Genomic DNA, 21655 nt, shown 5'->3' on the forward strand with positions numbered 1-21655 from the left:
TATTCTTATGCCACACTTTTGAAGAAACAGTTCAAAAAGAGACTGTTTATGACGTTCGTACGAGCTTTTCTTCAGTAAATTCTCCATTTTTTCTTCTTTTTATGATTATGTAATCCCTTTTTATCAGGATATATATGTTGCCAAAATTATAGTAATTCTGGAAACAGAGTTTTCTGCAGATGTTAAAGTGAAGTCATGTAAAATAAATGCTACTGATAAAGTATATGTGAGATATGATAAAATCTAGTATCTCTGATCTATTTGAAAATCACCTTCATTTGTAAATACTGTAGTTGCATGGTCTTTTTATTTGTAACGTCTCAAAGAGAGTTTGCAACTTTTTCTGAATTGCATTTTAACACCAGATTGAAAATGACTTCATTCATTCGTCTTCTTGTGGTTTTATATAACTAAAGTAATGTGCGCAAGACATTGTCTAACAACTCTGTTCACTTAATGGCTACCACTTCTGTAAATAGAAATATTTTTAGGGTTGAAATAAATAACAAAACAGCTAAAATACGTCTGTATGCAAATAGATATAACTTGCACAGGAGTGGGATTCAACCGGTGTTACTACCAGTTCAGTGACTACGTTATTAGAATACCTTAATTCCAGAGTATAAGCTTGTTATTTAGAACTCTCAGTTGCTTTGGATCTATTTATGAACTCTGCCTCATTTTCGATGCCATGTAACAATTTATACTATTAGCTTAAGTTCTCCCCTCACTGTACCATCTCTGTTCAGAATCCTTATGACAGGAATGCAGAAATAAGCATTCTTGGTGGCTGCTGGACCAGTTATGGAATTTTCTTCTCTTGGAGACTTGCTAAAGTTCATGGACCTTTCGGAAGCATTGTAAGATGTTTTCATTTGGTCTGGCTTCTAGTGACGGTGGTTAAGCCATTAACAGGGCTATTAAAACTTACATTAGAACAATTTCAATAGTAATATTCCTGTACATGTCTGCTACTAAGTTCAGTGAAACCTTTTACTCTATCAGGTAATTGTATAGGAATACAGCCTTAGGGTTCTATTTTTTCCTGGGTTTGAATAATAAAAAGTATGCATAATCCAATGAAATTTTATAAAATGTGCAATGTTATCCATATTCCAGATCATTATGTTTTAAATATCTTGATGCATTATACTTAGAATATGGAAAACATGTTTTAGGCTGCAATCCTATCCACAGTTACTTAATTAAGAGTAATCTGATCTCTGCAGCTTGCTTGTAAAACCCTCTGCATAGGGGTTGGGAGGTTGAAATAAAAAGGAAAATAGAGGAGGCATAATGGATATGCCAACATCACCTAATATAAGTAACTTTGTAGAAGTTATATAAGTAATAGTGGGAAACATTCTGAAAATTGCATTAATGCTGTTAAAATCAGAAAAGTAGGGAATATATTCAATACATCCTTAAATATTAACTGGTTTTGAAAAGTACTCAGTTGCCCATGCCATTCTTTACTAAATTTCATTCTGATTTACATATTTTGCCAACCGCTATTAAAAATAATTTTCTATTAGGTTTATGTTTGTAGATTATTGAAACATGAATAACTTTTTTGGTCAAAATTATTAAATTGCACATATGTGTGCATGTATATACATGTATGAATTATCTTAATATTCCGTTGTCTCTGAAAGTGTTGAGAAGATGTTATGAATTTTGGTATTTAAACTTTAATGTTTAGAAATACTGTGAGTGTCTTTATCAATTTTAAATCCAAGTTTTTCATTAGGTAATATATTTCCTGATCAACTATGCATACTGTAGTTGCTAAAATCAGTTAAAATGTCTGTTGGGAATGAAATAATAGAATTCAGGAATATGTACTAAAATCTTTGATTATCTATCTTCAGGAACTGCAGAATTAGATCTGCTTTGATTTGCCTTATATTCACTTGAAACTATTAAACAAAATTACTTATCTGAAATTACACACGTTAAATTGAGATAGTTTTGTAGGAAACATACATAGAATCCAACTGTTCAGTATCCAGAACTTTCAGAAGCAGATAGTATTTCCATCAGGTGCAATGAAAAATTATCTTGGAAAGTTATAATTTGATAGTTAACATGTAAACATGAAGACTGTAATTCAGATAAGAGGAAAAGTTCATTCACATAAGTTCAGAAACATTACAAATTCTATGGCATTGTATTATAATACAACAAAGTTTAATAAATCAGCTAGGAAGACTACTCTTAGTAATACATGTAGTCCTTTACTTAACCGATTGTTCAGCGACTGTTTGAAATTATCAAGGTGCTGAAAAAAATGGACTTAACAACCTGTGCCCAAGGCAGTATGCAAGATGACTGAAAGGGCAGAGATGGCAGGTTGGGGAGATAGGTAGAGGGAGCTGGGGGCAGTGCTTCTATCTATCTATCTATCTATCTATCTATCTATCTATCTAATGTATTGGGCGCTCATCTTACTACAGGGTAACTGGGTGGCTTAAACATGGTCCTTTACTGTACTGAGGCTCAGGCAAGGCTAAGAGGGACCAATTCAAGAACGGCTGGGTGTTTACTTAACTACCTGCAAATCCGAGTTAACGACCACAAAAGGAAGAGCCAGGATTGCCCTCAGAAGTCAGTGTAGTCATGTGACATCGTCCTTTGTGATTGTACCAGTTTACAGCAGAAATTTGTATTCCAGTTGTGGTCATGAGTCGGAGACTACCTGTACATTCTATTGCTTATTGTGCCGCTATATTTTTGTCTGTAGAAATTAGATGTTTCCTGTCCCACCTGTATGTGCCTCTTCTTTATAAGAAAAGTAGCTTTTAATAGCTTCTTGTAGTTGGCTGAACTTAAAACGTATTTAGATATTAATATGCTCTCTGTGTATTTTAACTCCATTTTAAACGAATTAACTTTAAACAAGATACGGTATAATTGAAATGTTAAAATCATTTTTTTAAAAGCATTGATTTTATCTGGTTTGCAAATTTTCATATTGCTCTTTTTCCATTAACTTTTTTCTTGCTCATTGCCATCAAGTTTTAAAATGTGGCTCCACTTGATTATGCTCACATATCCCTTATGGAAATACTTCAGTAGCTGCCACTTAATTATCAAATTACTACTATGAATATAGAAACATGCTTCAAATCTGCCAAATCAGAAAAATAGCAACAATATAATTTGCTCTTGTTTTAAAAAATATTGCAGAATATCTCAAATGATTTATTTATTATTTATTAAAGTTGTCACTAGAATTCCTTGCTAGCATATTTTACAGTGGAATTTAATTATTATAAGTATGAGTGAGAGTAGGGCAGTTCTAACATGTGTTTGTGTTTCTAGGTACGAGCACACCAATTAGTTTTACCACCTTGTGATGTAGTGATCAAAGCTGTAGCTGACTATGTCCGTAATATTCAAGACACCTCTGATTTGGATGCCATAGCTAAAGATGTTTTTCAACATTCACAGGTAAAAAGAAGAATAAAAGTCTATGGGTGTATAGTTCTTAAAGAATATGTTGCAGTATTTGTGAATTGCATTACATGAATTACACTTTTATTTCTATTTGTGTTTTATTATTCTCTTTGTAAGAATTGCTACAGATGATCACAACTTAGAAGATTTTTTTTGCTTATTACTTGTTCATGAAAGAAACCCTTACTTTGGCTGATTGCCTTTACACAGTTGCAAAAAGTTTATAACTGTATAGTAATGCTGGTAGGATTGATGATTGTTCATTTGTGTATTTAATTTTAATAAAAGTTAATTTTAACATTCTTTTAGTCTAGAACGGACGACAAAGTTAAACGATTTAAAAGAGCAGTTGCCTATTATTCAGCAACTAATAAGCCTATGCCATTTCATCCACCACATTACCTAGGTAAGTTCTTATATTCATGTAAGAAATTGAAGGGATTTTGGTTAAAAATGAACTTTCTTCAAGCTGGCAATTTGCAGCTGTATTAGAACTTCAATCTCTAGTGATCAGTCTGAAATTGAGAAATACTATCTTATGTCATGTAAAATAATAGAGAAGGTATAAGTTGTACCACATTAATCCTGTCAACTGGTTGACCATTACTAGTATTTTAAATGTAGGAATAGTGTAAAATACAGTTTATTTGTATTTGAAGTGTATGTATGAAAAAGTAGCCACATTGGTCAGGTAAACTTTGTTTTGAAAGAAAGCCAAACAACTTTATGCAGGTTCAGAATGAAATCTGCTACTAATTAAGACAGAGTAATTTTTATTCCATATAATCATGAAAATCTAAAGCTAGAGCTTTTACTATTAATTGCATTAGTAGACTAGGGTTTTGTTTTTTGTTTTTAAAAATAGCAGCACAAAACTGGAGCAAATGAGTAAATGTCAGTTTTCATTGGTTAATGTTGTTACTTCAGTTAACAATTCAAATTGTAGTCACTGAGATTTATTCTGTAGTAGATATTATGACACTTGTCTTCCTATTTCATAATAGTCTGATTATTCTGAGATTTATTTATTTAGTGTATTCTGAGTTAAGTCACATTGACAAAGGATGCAGTGTTAGTTTGTTGCATGGATTGTCTTTTGTATCTTAAACTGAAAACTGGAAGAGTAATGTCTTTATTTTCTTTGGAGTAAGACCTATTTCCCCAGTTTTAGTGGACTAGTTTAAAGCAAAAACATCAGTAGCTATACAAATACTGCTCGATCACAGTATGTAAAAGAAAGTTGTCTTCATGTACTTTATTCTTTGTCATTTTAAAACTTGATTTCTGACCACCATAAGAGAACATTACTCAACTCAAGAGAGTTATGAATCATTTACTGCTATAATAAACTCTCTAGATTTTATGTTTATACTTCTGCTTCTAGTTCTAAAAACAGAATCAGATTCAGTACCTGTACACTGCACTTCTTCTCTATAGGAAAAACAAACAAACAGTAGACTAAAATGGTGGGACTGGATCTATTATATAAATAGAAAAGGAGAGAGATTTGGAAAGAACATGAGATTGCTAGAAAACTGGCAGTTAGCATAGAAAATCTCTCCTGAAAGAGGCAGCAATGAAACAGAAATTGACAAAAGCTCTGAAATTTGTAGTAGATAAAAATAATCACTTTAATAAATAAGGTTGGAATTAAAAACATAAAATGGAAGCCTAACACCCTGACTTAAATCTTTTGTTTTCATATTAAATAATCATCCAGATTTATAAGAGGGGAAAAAACCTTTTTGTTTCCTTCTCTAAACAGGCAGGCCGAATCACTTGGGAATGCCGGGTATAATGCCACCATATGTGTCTCCTCAGATGCTTAACATTCCACAGTCTGCCCTGCAAGCAAAGCACGCGGCAAGTACATTCCCCTCCTTTCTGCTAATCCTTCTGCTGTTGGAACCCATGATGCATGTATATGCGTGTGGGCAATATGCACAACTTTAAGAAAACATGGCCTAATTTATACTTTCTTTTAGGCCCAGCCTATCTCTAGTCATGGTAACGCCCAGGGTCAGGGCCCATATCCCTATAGTCTGTCAGAACCTGCCATCACGTTGGACACAAGTGGAAAAAATCTTTCTGAGCAGAATTACAGCAACATCCCTCATGAAGGAAAACATACTCCATTATATGAGCGATCCTCTCCAATAAACCCAGCTCAGAGTGGGAGCCCCAATCATGTTGATTCGACATACTTTCCTGCCTCTTCCACATCATCTTCCTCAGATAATGATGAAGGCAGCGGAGGTGCTGTGAAGTAAGTACAACGGAAGACAGCAGGGTTGGCTAAAACAACCTGCTGTTGGCCTCACATTTGTTAAGATGGATCCAGAGCTGGGCAAACAACTGTCTGGTAGAAGATTTCCCAGTTTTTCCTCAGCAGACCTTCAACATGAAAAATATTGAAGTGTAGAAGAGGGATCTTGGGAAATGGTATGAGCTGTAAAATTTGATGAAGATAGAGTGGAAATTCTTTAATTAGGGAGACTTCTGAAGATCATGCTGCGATTGGTAAGATGGGATAAGGAAGATTCCATTTGTAATGCTTTTTTGAATATTTGCATCTATAATTTGGGTGCAAATGTGACTTCTTAAACTATTTTTGTCTTTTAATTATTTATAGATATTTAAATCCACCCCCTTCCATATTCTCAGAGTGTGTTAATGAACATTAATATGACATAAACAAATCATGCAAAAATGCAAAAGCAACCACTCTAAAAGAACAATGTAAAACAAGCATATTTAAATCAGGACTTACCTGGCATCATGACATCAGCTTGGGTGCAAAATACCAATAATGGTCATTGAAAATGCTATTACATGTGCTGGCTGAAACTTCAATGTAGGTCATCCTTGATTTACAACCACAATTAGAACAATTACCACCACATTTAGAACAATGTCCTCACATGAATGCATTGCTTAGTAACAGTAATACTTGCAGTCCTTATTGCTGTTGTAACTCCAGACATACAAATCATTAAGCAGGAACTAGAAAATCCAGGTTAGGTGAGCAGGAGCACCATAGGGGTGAGGAAGCTAGCTGGAATATTGCAGTACGATGCAAGCTCTGGGAGGCTAGGGAAATAAGATGCTGAATCCGTGCTTGTGTTCCAGTGCAGGAAGATTGGAAAAAGACTGTGTTGCTGCTCATGGGTTTCTTGGCACTCTGCAGCTCTCAAGCCCTGAGAAAAGCCTTCAAACTGCAGCATACATGAAGCCTAGCCCCAGCCTGATCCATCAGTGTGGCCAAAGGAGCTTCTTGCCATGCTGGAAAGTGCGCCACTTCCAGCCTAGACCCAGCTGTCTTTACCACCTTGTACTCCAAGTGCCATACTGCACTCCACTGTCCCAGTTGACCTTTGCCATTGTGCTTGACTTGATCTTTTATGAAGCTGCTGCTCGCCAGATAAAGGCTATCTTCTCTAGATCCAGCAAGGAAACTATTGTGCATTAAAAACCTTCTGCGAAGGGCCAGGGCAGGCATGCCTCATTAGCAGCTGCACAGCAAGAAGGCAGCAAAGGTCAACTAGGGTTGTAGGGCTCTGAAGTGCAGGATATAGATGGAGAGAAATAGGCAGTGGGTATCGTTAAACAGCCCCATTGACAAGCAACCAAATTTTTACCACATGACTATGGGGTTGCTGCAGAAGCCATAACTTGGAGACTAGTCATAAGTTCCTAGTTCAACACCATGATAACTTTGATCAGTCACTGACTGAATGATCATAGATCAAGGACTATCTGTAGAAAGGGAAGTCCGCGGCTTTTCAGTATGTAGCTATAGAGGTATTCCCCGTTAGGAGAATGCGTGCACTCAGGGAAACATAGTGAGAGTGGTGATGAATAACACACAACCACAAGCACAAAGATACACTGAATAGTAAAATGTAAGTTTTACTTCCTGTAAACAGGTAAACAAAGTCCAACAAACAGTCCAAATCATACACAGTTAAAGCAGTTAGTATTCAAAAAATCAGTCCAGGGATAATCCAAAAATGAAGTCCTTTTTTTTACCAGTATCATAAACAAAGTTCAATAAATGGAGTTTGCGAATAGTTGCAAGACTCACAGCAATTCAAGCAGAATGACGATCAGGCAAAAGGAAATGCAAAAAAGAACAAACCAGGTTTCTGGCTCCATCTTATGGCCGTTGGATCGCAAGCCAATCACAATTACAACATTCTATTAAAGATACAACAGTATTAAATGACTATCCTGGTTTATATATTGCCAACCCAACTGTTAGGTAACTATCGTTCCTAACAGTAGCCACACATACTGAAGGAGAAAGGTAGAGAGAGAGTGCCCTTTTGGTTGCTCAGAATCAAGCTATCACAGTCTTTTCAAAGAGAAGAACACATTACTTTGACTTTACTCTGAAATAGTGGGAGTCAGCATAGCACAAAACAAACGTGTGCTTTGCCTGGATACTGTTTTATAGAGTCTTGCATAATCCTGACAATATTTTGTTTGTCTGGGCTTTTCTTTCTCTGTCCAGTCATGTTGGTGGAAACAAATTGAATTGGGAAAAAATAGGAACTCAGTCAGAAAATCAAGCATGTGGGGATCCAGGACACCAATCAAAGGTAATGTTTTGACCAATATGAAATTTGTGTATGTGTTTTTATGATTATTTGGTTAATGGTAGAGGACATGGAATCACTTAGATTCCTAGAAGATGCAGCCATCATTTTTCCTCGATGACACAAATTGGGCTGCGTCCACTGACCAATGAAGCAATGTTTTCATTTCCTTCTGTGCAAGAAAAAATAATCTTCTCTGACAGCTATTTGGCTAGTAGTGCAGAGCAGAAGAAAAGTAGTCTCTAGTGTTCATGAATACTTAGAAGGCTGAGCGAGTTGTAACCTAAAACTGCCAATTAATGTGATAGTTCTATGCATACTGGTGTAGAACTTTAAACTCATTGAAATCTGTTGTGTTTGCTTCTGAGTAAAAGCATGAATTACGTTACTTGAGATAGAGAAGAATCAGATTGCATCTAAGTGATATACTTTTCTGTGCATAATAATGAATGTAATTTGAGGTGAGGAAAAGAATTGACTTGAGATTCTGGTACATATTTATTCTTTATGGCATCAAACTAATAACTGCAGTATGTAACTAGATTTATTTTTTATTTCCTGCTGAGAATGTTTATTGTGGCATGGGCACAAATGGAAAAACAAAGCACAATAGGTTCATTCAAAAACTGTAATAAACCATTTAGCTAATTTAGCATCTAAGAATACTACTTAATAAAATCAGATCTTATTAATTGTCCCAGTTCCTGCTACAGAACATGACTAATACAAGCTTTTAAAATCAGTTTGTACTGATAAAAAAAATACCTAGCCAAAATATCTTCTTTAAAAAAAGGAAGACTTCGTCTATTAAACAGAAAGGTGGTGGCAACGACCATGATTCACATGTAGAAATACTTAGTATAAGATGCATCATTACCACCCTAGGCAAATTACACTGTCCTAAATCAGAGGGGGCTCTCTCTGCTTTAGTTTTTCTTTTCTCTTCTCATACCCTTCCTCCTCCTCCTCCTCCTCAAATGTATATGGTAATGATTCGAATGGATAACTTTAAATCTAGTGTTGAAAAATATGCAATAGTTTTCAGTTAGTTTCTATGCATAACGCAAAAACGTGCACAAATGCAAAAGAAAAAGGTGCTGACCTCACCTTATACCGTGGGTTGTCAAGGCTTTTAGCATTTGTGTAACGTCAAGTTTTCCTCCATTGGCAGGGGAACTGCTAACTCTACTTCTCTAATCCATAATAGTTCAGTCAGTAGAAAAATAGATCACTTCTTAAAAATTTAAATAAAGAATACAGAATAAAAGCAATAGCATTTGATATACAAATGGCAATTCAATTTTTTATCAAAATATTAATTTTGATAAAATATTAAAATGTTAAAGGTTTAGGTTCAGGTGCAGGATTTGAAACAAGCCATTTATAAAAAAAAAATCTAAAGGAACTCAAACAGTTTGAACTTTGCGCAAGATATATCGTTCATGAATATTATTCAGTTATAGAAGAAAGAAGTCAATCACATTTGCAACACATTTAGAGAAAATAGAACAAATAACCCGATTCAGTTTTACAGTATAGAAGAGGTGAAGGTGAGAATGAAGAGATCGTGAATTGGGTTGTTTGTTCTATTTTCTGTAAATGTGTTGCAAATGTGATTGAATGTACATAAAGCTTTCTGGATTGTTAAAATTTCATAATATTTTGTAATTCTCATTGCAAAAATGTTTCCCCATTTCAAAAATGACTTTATTGTATATTGTAGGTGGAAGGTTCCTCTACTGTTTCTTCAGGGAATCAGGCAGCTGAAGTTAAAGGGAACCAAACCAGTAGCGCACAAATCCCATGTCTGTTGTCAATGCCCACCAGGAACCATATGGATATTACCACTCCTCCATTACCTCCTGTAGCACCTGAAGTATTAAGAGTAGCAGAACACAGACACAAAAAAGGATTAATGTATCCCTACATATTTCATATCCTAACCAAGGTAAGATTTTCTGACAAGGCAAGAATTCCAAAGAGATTACTGTTATCTCTTGCTTTTAGTTCATATGTGGGAAAAACTTTGATTTAGTAAAATGAACAATATATTTGATTCACATTTATTCACTTTACACAGTACTTTTTAAAAGAACTTGGGCTTTTTTTGACAGCGTACAAGATCAATCCTATTCCCAGCTCGATGCCAATAAGAAGTATTTGTACAAAACAAATTTTGTGTTAGGTTATTTTTAAGTCCTCAAAGCTCCCTCTTCAGTTTATCTAAAATGTGTTATTTCACATATTTTTAAATTTTGCCCATGTATGATAATATGTTTCTTACACGCTACCATGTTACTTAGTGATACTCCTTGGAAATCACATTCCTATCAAATGAGATCAAAATTTTTGATATATTTGAAAACAGTGGCTTCATAGAATGAGATTTTAAAAATATAACTAAACTATAAATATACATTTATATACAAACAAGACATGAAATTAGGTAAACTGAATTGAAATTAAAAGGGCAGGGGTGAATGAGGTTTAGGGTATTAAAGTTATTGTGTAAATACTAAAGGAACCAAATGTATATGTCATACAGTTATTTCCTGAAAGTTGTGGATCTTTCAGCAGGTAAGATACCATACCATAAATAAGATCCCTAAAACCTGCTCATCATTTTGTTCATCTACAGGGTGAGATTAAAATTGCAGTTTCTATTGAAGATGAAGCAAACAAAGACCTGCCTCCTGCTGCTCTTCTTTATAGGCCAGTTCGTCAGTATGTTTATGGAGTCCTGTTTAGTTTGGCAGAAAGCAGGAAAAAAACAGAGAGGCTTGCTTTTAGAAAGAACAGACTTCCTCCTGAATGTATGTATTTGTTTTTTATTATAATGGTGAATTAACTTGAAACATCACTAATCTATTCTTTGCCTCAATTACGATGTAGGATAACAGTGATTTAAATTTGCAAGTATAAAAAAGGTATAATTTGCCAAAGTAATTCATTTTTCAGTTGCTCAGCATTTCTGTACCTATAGTGCAAGGATTTGGGGATGTGAGGCAGTATTTAGCATTTTGAATCATGCTGTGGACAAAAGCACTAACATATTTTTAATTAATAAAACACAGTAAACATCACACTGGATTGGTTGCAATTGCTGAATATTCATGAGCAATGTGGACAATTTTGCATAAGCTGTCCATAGCCAGGGAGAGATAGCATTCAAATTTTGTATTTCTACTTAGATTCGCTGTACAGAAAGTGAAGCTGGATGATTATTATTCTGTTCTATGGCATTCACAAGGTATTTCAGGGTTTAGTTTTCTCCTGCTTTGATAAGCCATTGAAATGAAATGATATGAAATGCCATTTATAATCAAGGAGAAGTAGTGAATTTCTTAAGCTGGTCCCTGAGTAGGATAATGGGCTTCATGATGGCTAATAAAGTAAAGCTCAGTCTAAACTTCCTTGAGGTGGATAGGTTATTATTGTATTTTCATCCATCCCATATTCTTGATTCTGCTATGGAGAAATTTTTGTCAGTGGAGATACAAATGGTCTCAGTAGTTAGAGCTACCTTTTATCAGCTCAATTTGATATGCAAGTTTTGATACACAAGCTGCAGCCCTCTTGGGCAGGATAACTTGGGGTAATTTGTGCATGGGCAAGTAACATTTGAATATTTAGCTATTTGTGCATATGGTTTTGGAATTTAGTTACTTCAAAATCCAACTGCCAGATTATTAATTGAGAGTGGTTTCTGCAATTGTAATCTCCATATACTGGCTGCCAGGCCTAATTCAAAATGTTAGTGCTAACTGTTAAAGCCACAAACAACTAAATTGCCAACTATCTGGTGAAAAGTCTCCTCCTTGTTTCTTAACTTCATCTTCAGAAGATTTCCCATAGACCTTCTCACTGTAGTTTCATATTTAGAAAATACCATCCTCAAGCAGGAATTCCTGAAATTCACATGATATGATCAGGCAATTATTTATAAAGAAACTGCAGGTTTTAAATGTTCTAAAATGCAGTTGCTGCATTTTATGTCTTTATAGCTTCTTGGTGGACTAAGATTCTGAAAATTCATCAAAAACAGAGGTTTTTAATATGAGTAATGGCTAGGCAGTATCATTGAGAATGCATTTTGCAAATTATGAACAGAGTTCAGGTTCAGTGTAAGAAAGCAAATCTTTTGAGATTGATTCCTAGTATAAGTCTAAATGTAAAAAATGCAAATAAAATACACTGACAAAAGGTATTGGCGAAATGGTATTTGTGCATAAACTATTTTGTTTCCTTTTTTTTCAATTCTGCAGTCTCGCCAGTGATAATTAAGGAATGGGCTGCTTACAAAGGAAAGTCTCCCCAGACTCCTGAGTTAGTAGAAGCTCTTGCATTTAGGGAATGGACCTGCCCTAATTTGAAGAAGCTTTGGTTGGGGAAAGCAGTAGAGGACAAGAATCGACGAATGAGGGCATTCTTGGCCTGTATGAGGTCAGACACACCAGCAATGCTAAATCCAGCTAATGTGCCCACTCACCTAATGGTGCTCTGTTGTGTATTAAGGTGAGTATATTGTTGATTAATATTAGCATATGGTAAAAATTCTTCTTGATAATGCTGTATATATATAATTATGTAAGGATGTTATTGTTTTATTGATAGAACTTGTCATGTAGAATTGACTTTTTTTTAGACTAAACACAAATTAAGACTTAAAAGTTTGTTACTCAGTTTACATTACACAACAATTAAGACAAGTACATGGAAATACCTACTGGGGTGGAGAAAGCAGCAAAGCATCATTTCTTTTTTTTAGGGACAATGGAAAGAACAGATTAGTTAAAAGAGAATAATTTTAGGGATGTAATCCATTCAAATATGGGGGATATAGATTGAAAATATGTTGGGTGAATAAAATAGATAGCAGTTTACCAAAAGCAATTTTAAGACTCCCAGGGTGAACAGTCCTTGATTTTCAGCCATGTCGGTTTCATTCTAGCATTGAAAATAATTTGCTTCTTTTAGTTTCAGACTGTTCTAAACCCCTTCTACCATAATTTTAGTTAGATTAGTTAATTTTAATACTCATTGGCTTTTTTAAAATTAGCACAGGAAGATTACATAGGATCTAGAATATAAAAAACACAAACTTTCTAAATTTTATTAAATACATCCTATAGAAGTACTTTCTATCAAAATAACGTAATTAAGTTTCAGTTTTGTAAACTCATGAATTAAATTCAGAACACGTCTCACACAAATTCAAGGCCTTCTTTCCATTTCATAGAAAGAAAGAAAAAAGCTATCCATTGATTCCTCTCTGGTACCACTTCTGTTCTAGATTACAATATGGGCTCCAGAGCAGTTTCTGACTTTTCTGCCTCTTGCTGTCAATGGCTTAAAATTTTCCACATCTATAGTTTGGATCTACTTTGGATGTAATTACAGTGCTTTTATTAATGCTATACCTTATTTAAGCATTGTTGTATACAGACAATTTAAGTATTACATAGCTTTTCAGAAATGGTTTACCCAAGGTTCTTTGTCTTTGTAGATATATGGTGCAGTGGCCTGGAGTTCGGATACTTCGTCGCCAAGAACTTGATGCCTTCTTGGCTCAAGCTTTATCTCCAAAACTCTATGAACCTGACCAACTGCAGGAACTAAAGGTGACTTCTGAAGTTGGTCTTTATGGAGCATTTAATCCTTATTAATTCAAGTGCTTTGCAAAGCAGTATTATTTTCTTTTGTCAGTATTTTCTATTTTCATCCACTTGTTCATCAAAATAGTATGTGGACAGGAAGAATTTCTGCCTTCAACACCAGCTCAGTAATAACTTGCAGATAATGAAATCTGCTTCAATTTTCAAAGGAAATGTGCTGGTTTTTGCTTTTCTTTACCTGATACTGTGTTCATTTTTGTTTTATATCATGGCTTTCAGAGCTCTAACCTTTAAATCACCCCTTTCATTTTATTTTATTTTATTTTACTTTATCTTTTCCTAAAGAATACCTGCATGTCTTCACAAGATTCCACCTCTACATATGTTCTTCTAAATAAATAATATCAGCGAAATGGTTACTTAAACATATTGATCATGATTACCAGTAATGGGATGGGTAAAATTCAATCCTATTACCAGTTTTCATTGTCATTTGAATTTCTCCACTTAAGCAATTACATTAATATTATTAAAATGATAATTTACTACCACATTATAAAATTCATTCACGTCCTTGTCCAAATAGATTAAGCATCCATTTTCAGTAAAGTATTCATAGATGGATGCATGATAGATACTGAAAGCTTTTGTTGCATTTAAGAACTGTTGTTTAATTAGCAGATCACCTAAGTATTAATGATATATCCAAGACATACTTTTTCCATCATAGAAAACACAATTTTACCCATTTTAACTTTAGATGTAGTCATGTGGCTTGCTTTAAAGTCCTTACATATTTTGTAATGAAAAATAACAATATAATTTTTAATTTGTCTCCTTACTTTGTCAACAACCATATACAATTCCTTCATGGAAATGACATTCATAATTACAATGTTTAAATAAATATGTGATAGGCTAAAGGATCTGTACCGGAGTATGTGCACAGCTTTTATTACCGGTAAAAAAAATCTGAATTTCAAGTAAAAGGTTGAAGTACAAGTATTTGGCACTTTCAGCTGAAAATATCTGCATTTCCTCTACTGAAATAGGCAGCAGAGAGGAGAGAATTCCACCCTGGACTTCATCCAGTTTTTGGTGGATTTATTCAAATCAGTATTTTTGGTCCGTTTTTTAAAAGGTTATTTGAATTGGCTCATTTTACCAAGGAACCCAAATAGGATTATACCCATGTTGTGGAAACCATTGATATCATTTTCCGTTCCCAAGGTTATTCTGGAAAGTTTCATATGACATAATTAATGTATAATCTCAAAAGATTCTCAAACTGAGAAAATAATAACATTCAAATCATTCAGAAGAAAGAGTTTGTGATTTTTTTTGTTAAACTGAACTTTTTGATGAAGATTTTGTCCCATCTATATAGGTAATTTTTGTTTTTGCTTGTCTTGCTTCTTTCTGTAGAACTTCCCTTTCCTCCCCTTCCCCACTTTTCTGTCTTTTTCTCAGCAACCGCTCACTGCTTTCCTGCTAACAACTTGTACTTCCTTAGGGAGGCCTACCTCACACCATGGCTCTATCGTCTGATATAGGCTAGCGTTGAAGACAGGATGCTGGGCTAAATTGATCATTGGCCAGACCCAGTAAGGCAGTATTTGTATTCTGAATGTAAATTACCCCAGTTAAATCAGTATGAGCTTAGAATTACAGGTGAGTGACTTGGAAAAGAACCATACTGGATGACAGTAAATCTCAAATTTTGTCCAACAATAAAAGGCTGAATTCATCTTGTTGACTTGTACTTTCATTTTCAAAATTCAAGCATGTAGAATAATTATGTATACACAGTCTATTTTATTAGCAAGTTAGGTTTGACAGAAATAAAATACATTTTTCGGTCAACAGTAATGCATGCTATATAAGATTTATGGCATGCTGTGCACATCATATAGGACTTCATTTTCATAATGCTACTGTATTTATTGCAGTTATGACACTATCACCATAAGTTTGTTTCTATAGGACACATTGGATGTATCTTGAGAATCTGATCTAACTGCTCTTTTTTGTTAAACCCATCCCTGACATATATAAATTTACATTTAAGAATTTTGAATGTTCTGGCCCAATCAGTTTTTCCCTTCAAATGTATTAGATTCCAGTTCTTGTATTTCCTAGATAGCCTGGTCAGTGGCTATGCTGGTTAGGATGTGTGGATGTTGAAGTCTAAAACTTTTTGATAGCATCTAGTTACTATCCAGTTTCAAAACATAGGCTGATGTTGATGGATTGTTGTACCAGTGTAAATGAAATTAACATTTGATAGGTGGAATCCAAATATACACCTACGACGATGGAAGAATCTTTGGGCTGCTGGAAACTTTTGCTAATGGAAAGTGAAAGTGGTTGTTACTTGTCTCCTGTTTCCCAAAGCTACTTCCCATTCTGTACAAATCCTTCAATGTGTGTTTCCAGACCTACTGCAAGGCAACAAACAGACAAAGTATTTCCTCCTCTCTTTCCCAAGAGAAAAACATGATAACACACTTGTTGATTCAGTTCTGTAAACTATATCAGAGATAGTTATGGTACTCACAACTACCAATATTTATGGATATCTCCCTTTCTTTAATTTTTAAAGGATTCCTTTCATTTTAAAGAAATGAAAGCACCACCTTTAGCTTCATTTTTTATTTAGGATCATGTCTCTGTCCTCCATGCAAACTCCACAGACATTCTTAGAAAACAAAAATGGCAGTTAAAGGTAGTTCCGTGCTAAATTTACACATGTATCTTCCTATTACCCAAAGCTAAAGAGATTTTGTTGATCATACTGTTTGACAGAGATATTGCTGATCATACTGTTTGTGATTAGACAAGCCCTCCAATGGTGCAGCCATTTTATAATTAGGCAAATCTTTACCTTTGACACCCAATTTATAAATAAGAAAGCCTCTACTCATGGCAACCAGTTTTTGAGAATATATGCAGCAAAGTTGCAAAAGTCAAAACATCCCCATACCACCTGAAAAGCTTGCTTATCCCTGTAATAGACTATTAGAATTCTTTCACATATAAAATAGTTCTAAGCTATTTTTTCTCTGTCTAGAAAATCCAGTCATATCTTGGGTTTCCTGAGGAGTCTGAACAGTGGATCATCCATCAGCTGTACTAAGTGACAGCTCCTGATTTTTAACTGAGAAAAGGAGAGAAATAATTGGGTTTGGCTAGAAAGCTACCCCAATTTTTTTTTATAATAACAGTCTTGTAAAAAATGTGAAGACATGCATTATGTTTATTAATGTTGCTAGATATTGTACTTAAGATAACAAAAAAGGATATGCCTCAACTTTTACTGCAATTATTTGCTATTCTGTTAGTTGGATAATGATTTGCATCATTAATTTCCATAATGTGTCTGTACAAGCTTTTTCTACAATGAAATCAATTTATTATTTTCTTGCCTATTAAGGCATTCTTGCATTTTCCCCTGCGTTTGGGATATCTTCTTCTCCATGGTAGTAGTGCTTTAGCTAAACTAATCACACCACTCACTGTTCACGTTTGTCAGTAATTGGGACAAATTTTATTCTTTTTAAAGAGGCAAAAACATGTTATATTTCAATACCTAATCCAAGCATAGGTGACTTTTCAGTATCTACAGACTCCAGGTATCATTTGGGGAGAATCAGGTGCTGCAGAGAACAACATTGCAGATAAGAACAGAACTTATAGGGATTTCATTTTTGAACTTTTAATTTGTTTATTTTGAGGTGTTGGTTTTCAGCTGCAGTGGTGAAAGTGAGCTTGGGTGGGTACAAAAATAGAGTTTGGAACCTCACGCAGCTTCAGTACTTCAGGCTGTCTATCATTTAAAGAACTTGGGACTTCTTCTGTGATGGAGGAGGAACAAGCATCTCTTCTTAAAGTCAAGTCTTGTGCAGGATTGGCAGAAGAGAGAGACAGACATCCTAATAACGTGCATTGCTATTTTAGATGTCTGTGCAAATGCCTCTTTTGGATTAGTGATAGAAGAAGGTTAAAGGTTCTGTTAAGTTAGGTGTAACACCACAGACGCATCCATGTATTTCTTTTGGCAATATTGAAATGCCATAATGTCTTCTCTATAATAGTTTTTCTCAGTCTACCTTATAGCTCTGGTATAGGTTTCCTAGTGATTCTCTATCTAGGTACTAACCGATTTGATTCTGTTTAGCTTGGGTGAGGTGTGGAAATGAGCTGTAGTTGGCTAAATGCTGTGAGTATTAATATGCAGTTTCTAATTCATGTGCACTCACAGATTTCTGTGGTATTTCTCACTAATATACAGAGAATAGCTAAGCAAACTATATGATTTATAGGTTGTTTCACAAATTCCTAAACAAGACTAACTGCTTAACAGCAATGACTGCAAGAAATTCATGCCTATATCTTTTTAAAAGTATTATTTAAATCTATTTTAACATTTTGTCTATACTTTAATTCTTTAATCTTGTATCCTTGTGTAGACTTTAACCAATAAAGTTATGCACTTTTGTTTTTAAGATTGAAAACCTAGATCCTCGAGGAATTCAGCTCTCAGCATTATTCATGAGTGGTGTTGACATGGCATTGTTTGCCAATGATGCTTGTGGGCAGCCAATTCCATGGGAGCATTGTTGTCCATGGATGTACTTTGATGGGAAGTTGTTCCAGACGAAGCTCATCAAAGCAAGTCGGGAGAAAGCTCCCCTCATTGACCTCTGTGATGGTCAGGTAATGTTGGTCCTGCGGTGGGTGATTTAATTGAATGTATATGTGTATGGGCAAATAGGTAGTCTGTATGATTGCTTTTGGCAACGAGCTCAAATTCATTTGTAGGCAGAGGATTTTAGCCTAAGGGCAAATATAATTAAATATATAATAGAATGTATATTTACCTGATATCATGCTAAAAGCTTGTATCTGTGTGCAAGCAAAGAAGTTAATCCTTAATTGTTCAAATCCTTAAAATGATAATTATTTTGTGCTGCAGTGATTTGAGTTGATTTGGAATATATTTTTTTTAATTTGCTCTTTTAAAATTCATGATTCTGTGTACTAACAGTTGTTAATCTGTAGTAATTTGCTATAAGTACAGACATATATAGATGATCTGTGAAACATTACAAATTTTATATTTGCTTACTTTTTACCATATAAGTGATCCAGAATCTGCTCTTTCTTTTTTGTTAACAGGGATGCATTGTTTCTTTTCTTTTTTAAAAAAGGTTTCTCGGGTGGAGATAGCATTTTTCACATTCTGGAGAACCATGTCTTTCTTTGATGTTCCTATATATTAGCTAAAATTCAAATTATCCAAATTTTATGTACACTAGTTTGAAAGATTTTTAAAGCTTTCAAATCATTCTGGGTATTCTGAAACTCTTTATTTTCCAAAATGTGCAGAGGATATACTGTTTTCAATATTTTGTTAAGAAAATAAAAACATTATATGGGAAATAATTTTGTGTTACAGGGAGATAATTTGTTGATGTCTTGATTTTCTGTCCCCTAATATTTAATGTTTGCAAATACTGTCAATAACTTGGTTAGCTACCTGCAATAATGCCATTTAGAAATGTATGAATATACTTGATTTGTATTCATAGTATTAATACGTTGTGCCATATTGTTTGTTGTAGGCTGAACAAGCTGCCAAGGTAGAAAAGATGCGACAGAGCATCCTTGAAGGTTTAAATTTCTCCAGGCAAAACCATCCACTCCCTTTCCCACCACCACCTGCCATGCCTTTCTATCCAGCTTCTGTTTATCCTCGGCACTTTGGGCCAGTTCCACCTCAGGGCAGAGGCCGAGGCTTCACTGGTAAGACTGCGTCACTGTTGGATAGTTAATCCAAGATAAATTAATGAGAGGTTATATTAGGACCTTTGTGCAGGAAGCATGTATTGGCTAAGATTTTGGACTAGGGAGACTCAGGTTCACATCTCAGACCAACCTAACTCATAGTTTTGAGGTGAAAATGGAGGGGGAAACCCTACATCTATCACCTACAGCTCCTAATGGAATGGTGGAATATCAGTCAAGCAGATCAATACAGATTAAGACAATTGGAAAAAATAATCAATTGAATTTTACCCTGAAAGTTGTTCATAGAAAGAGAGATTAGATAATAATAAATACTAATACTAATAAATTTGGCTAGATAATAGCCAAATTTAAATATTTAATTCACACACACACACACACACACACACACACACACACACACGTATGTATGTATGTATGTATGTATGTATATGATATTCAGCTTTGTTCGGGTATTTTCCCACATTGTAGTTGTGCTTTTAAAGTTGTAGCAACGTTTCAGCAGAATCTCATCTGCCATCATCAGGCTTCTGTATTGTGTTCGTCTGTGAGACAGACTTTTTAAAGGCTTTTTAAAAAGTCTGACTCACAGATGAACACAATACAGAAGCCTAATGATGGCAGATGAGATTCTGCCGAAATGTTGCTACAACTTTAAAAACACAACTACAATGATGTGGGAAAATACCCAACAAAGTTGAATACCATACATGTAAGTACCTTAAAATTTAAGAATATATATATATATATATATATAAGTGTTGTTTTTCCTGTAAGATTAAGAGTATCTTGGCGACCTCGCCGAAACGTCGCAAGATACTCTTAATCTTACACGGGAAAAGACCCGAACACACTTAGACCTACATACCTATACCCGTGAAAATCTACGAAAATACACACACACACAGACACACATATATATGTGCATATTTATACATAAGAAATAACATTTACATACCATTCAAAAGAATTGATAAAAAAGCTAAAGAGGAAACAAACATATCACCAGCAATCAACAACCAGGTAAGCTAGGATTAACACCAGACAAACGATCAGGCAGTAAACAACAGCCGGACCAAGGGACAACTGAGGAGAAAATAACATTCCCCCCCAACACTGACAGGGCAGGCCACTACATATAAACAGCAAATCCCTTCTCGCACTGAAGAAGTTACCAAGTTGTGCAATGAAACAATGCAGAAAAACAACCAAGGTCCTAAGGACTCCATATGTAATTTAATTATGCTTTAAGTTATAAAGTATAAATTATCCATCTGATCATTTAAGAATAGACATTTAAAAAATATATTTTCAGATTTTAATCGCTCTTTATATATAACATTGACATGCATCAGAAATTGACAACGCAAAAGGGAATGATTGATTGATTAATAAAATCAGATTCATGTGCTATCTGGCTCCAAAATGGGTCTGGGCAGCTGACAATTTTTAAAAATAGCAGTATTTTAAAAGTACATAGTACTATACAGAATGGCCAAGTGTGTATATAATATGCACTTGTATATAAATAAACAAGACAGCATCTGGAGAGAGAGAAAAAAAGAGAAGAAGAGAAAGAGAAATTTGGAAGCTTCAGCTAGTATAAAATATGGCTACTCAGGCAAACCAAGTGGTGCATTGTAACACCTTTGCTGCACAAACTGCTGGTTCCATCTGGTCCAATTCAAGGTGTTAGTTATTACCTATAAAGACCTTTAGTCTGGGAATTAATCCTTACAGAGGGTCTGTCCCTTTCCTTTTCACAGGAGTCTATGGCTTTGGGGGCCCATATGGGGAAACGGTTGCAGCAGGTGCATATCGGACCTTCCGAGTGACTGCCACAGGAGGACACTGTGGACCTTTCTCTGGCAGTGATGGCAACAGGACTAGCAAGTTTCAGGGCGGTAATACCAACAATCCCCTTTTCTTCTTGCTCACAACAGCAGTGCATTGACTGGAACTTTCCAACATTCATTGTATGAGTTTGTCTTTCTAAAATAAAGCACATATTTTAAAGAAAGAGTTCTCCCATTTTCTTCAGTGTATGTGAAAAGGTAGAATAGAAAATTCCTGCATTTGAATTATTTTTCACATATTGCTTTGTGGTTTCTAAACTAAAGATCCATTTAATGTCAGTTAAAGTTAAGGTTGTCCTCAGAATGAGCTTCGGCCCTA

At 34.8% G+C, this 21655-nt stretch overlaps 1 protein-coding gene across 1 annotated transcript in view; it reads left to right on the forward strand.

Annotated features, from left to right (window-relative positions):
- FAM120A (family with sequence similarity 120 member A) overlaps positions 1-21655 on the forward strand; it is a 58953-nt gene that overhangs the window by 27123 nt on the left and 10175 nt on the right. Inside the window, exons 4-15 of the mRNA XM_026724024.2 lie at positions 3325-3453; positions 3769-3865; positions 5225-5322; positions 5445-5725; positions 7973-8060; positions 9781-10005; positions 10696-10870; positions 12323-12572; positions 13564-13678; positions 18179-18388; positions 19297-19477; positions 21247-21384. Of these exons, the coding sequence (XP_026579809.1) occupies positions 3325-3453; positions 3769-3865; positions 5225-5322; positions 5445-5725; positions 7973-8060; positions 9781-10005; positions 10696-10870; positions 12323-12572; positions 13564-13678; positions 18179-18388; positions 19297-19477; positions 21247-21384 (1987 nt within the window). The remainder of the gene's footprint in view (positions 1-3324; positions 3454-3768; positions 3866-5224; positions 5323-5444; positions 5726-7972; positions 8061-9780; positions 10006-10695; positions 10871-12322; positions 12573-13563; positions 13679-18178; positions 18389-19296; positions 19478-21246; positions 21385-21655) is intronic.

Source organism: Pseudonaja textilis, chromosome 2 (genome assembly GCF_049901715.1).
Source record: "Pseudonaja textilis isolate UNSWEBS1 chromosome 2, rPseTex1.2, whole genome shotgun sequence".
Classification (NCBI taxonomy): Eukaryota; Metazoa; Chordata; class Lepidosauria; order Squamata; family Elapidae; genus Pseudonaja; species Pseudonaja textilis.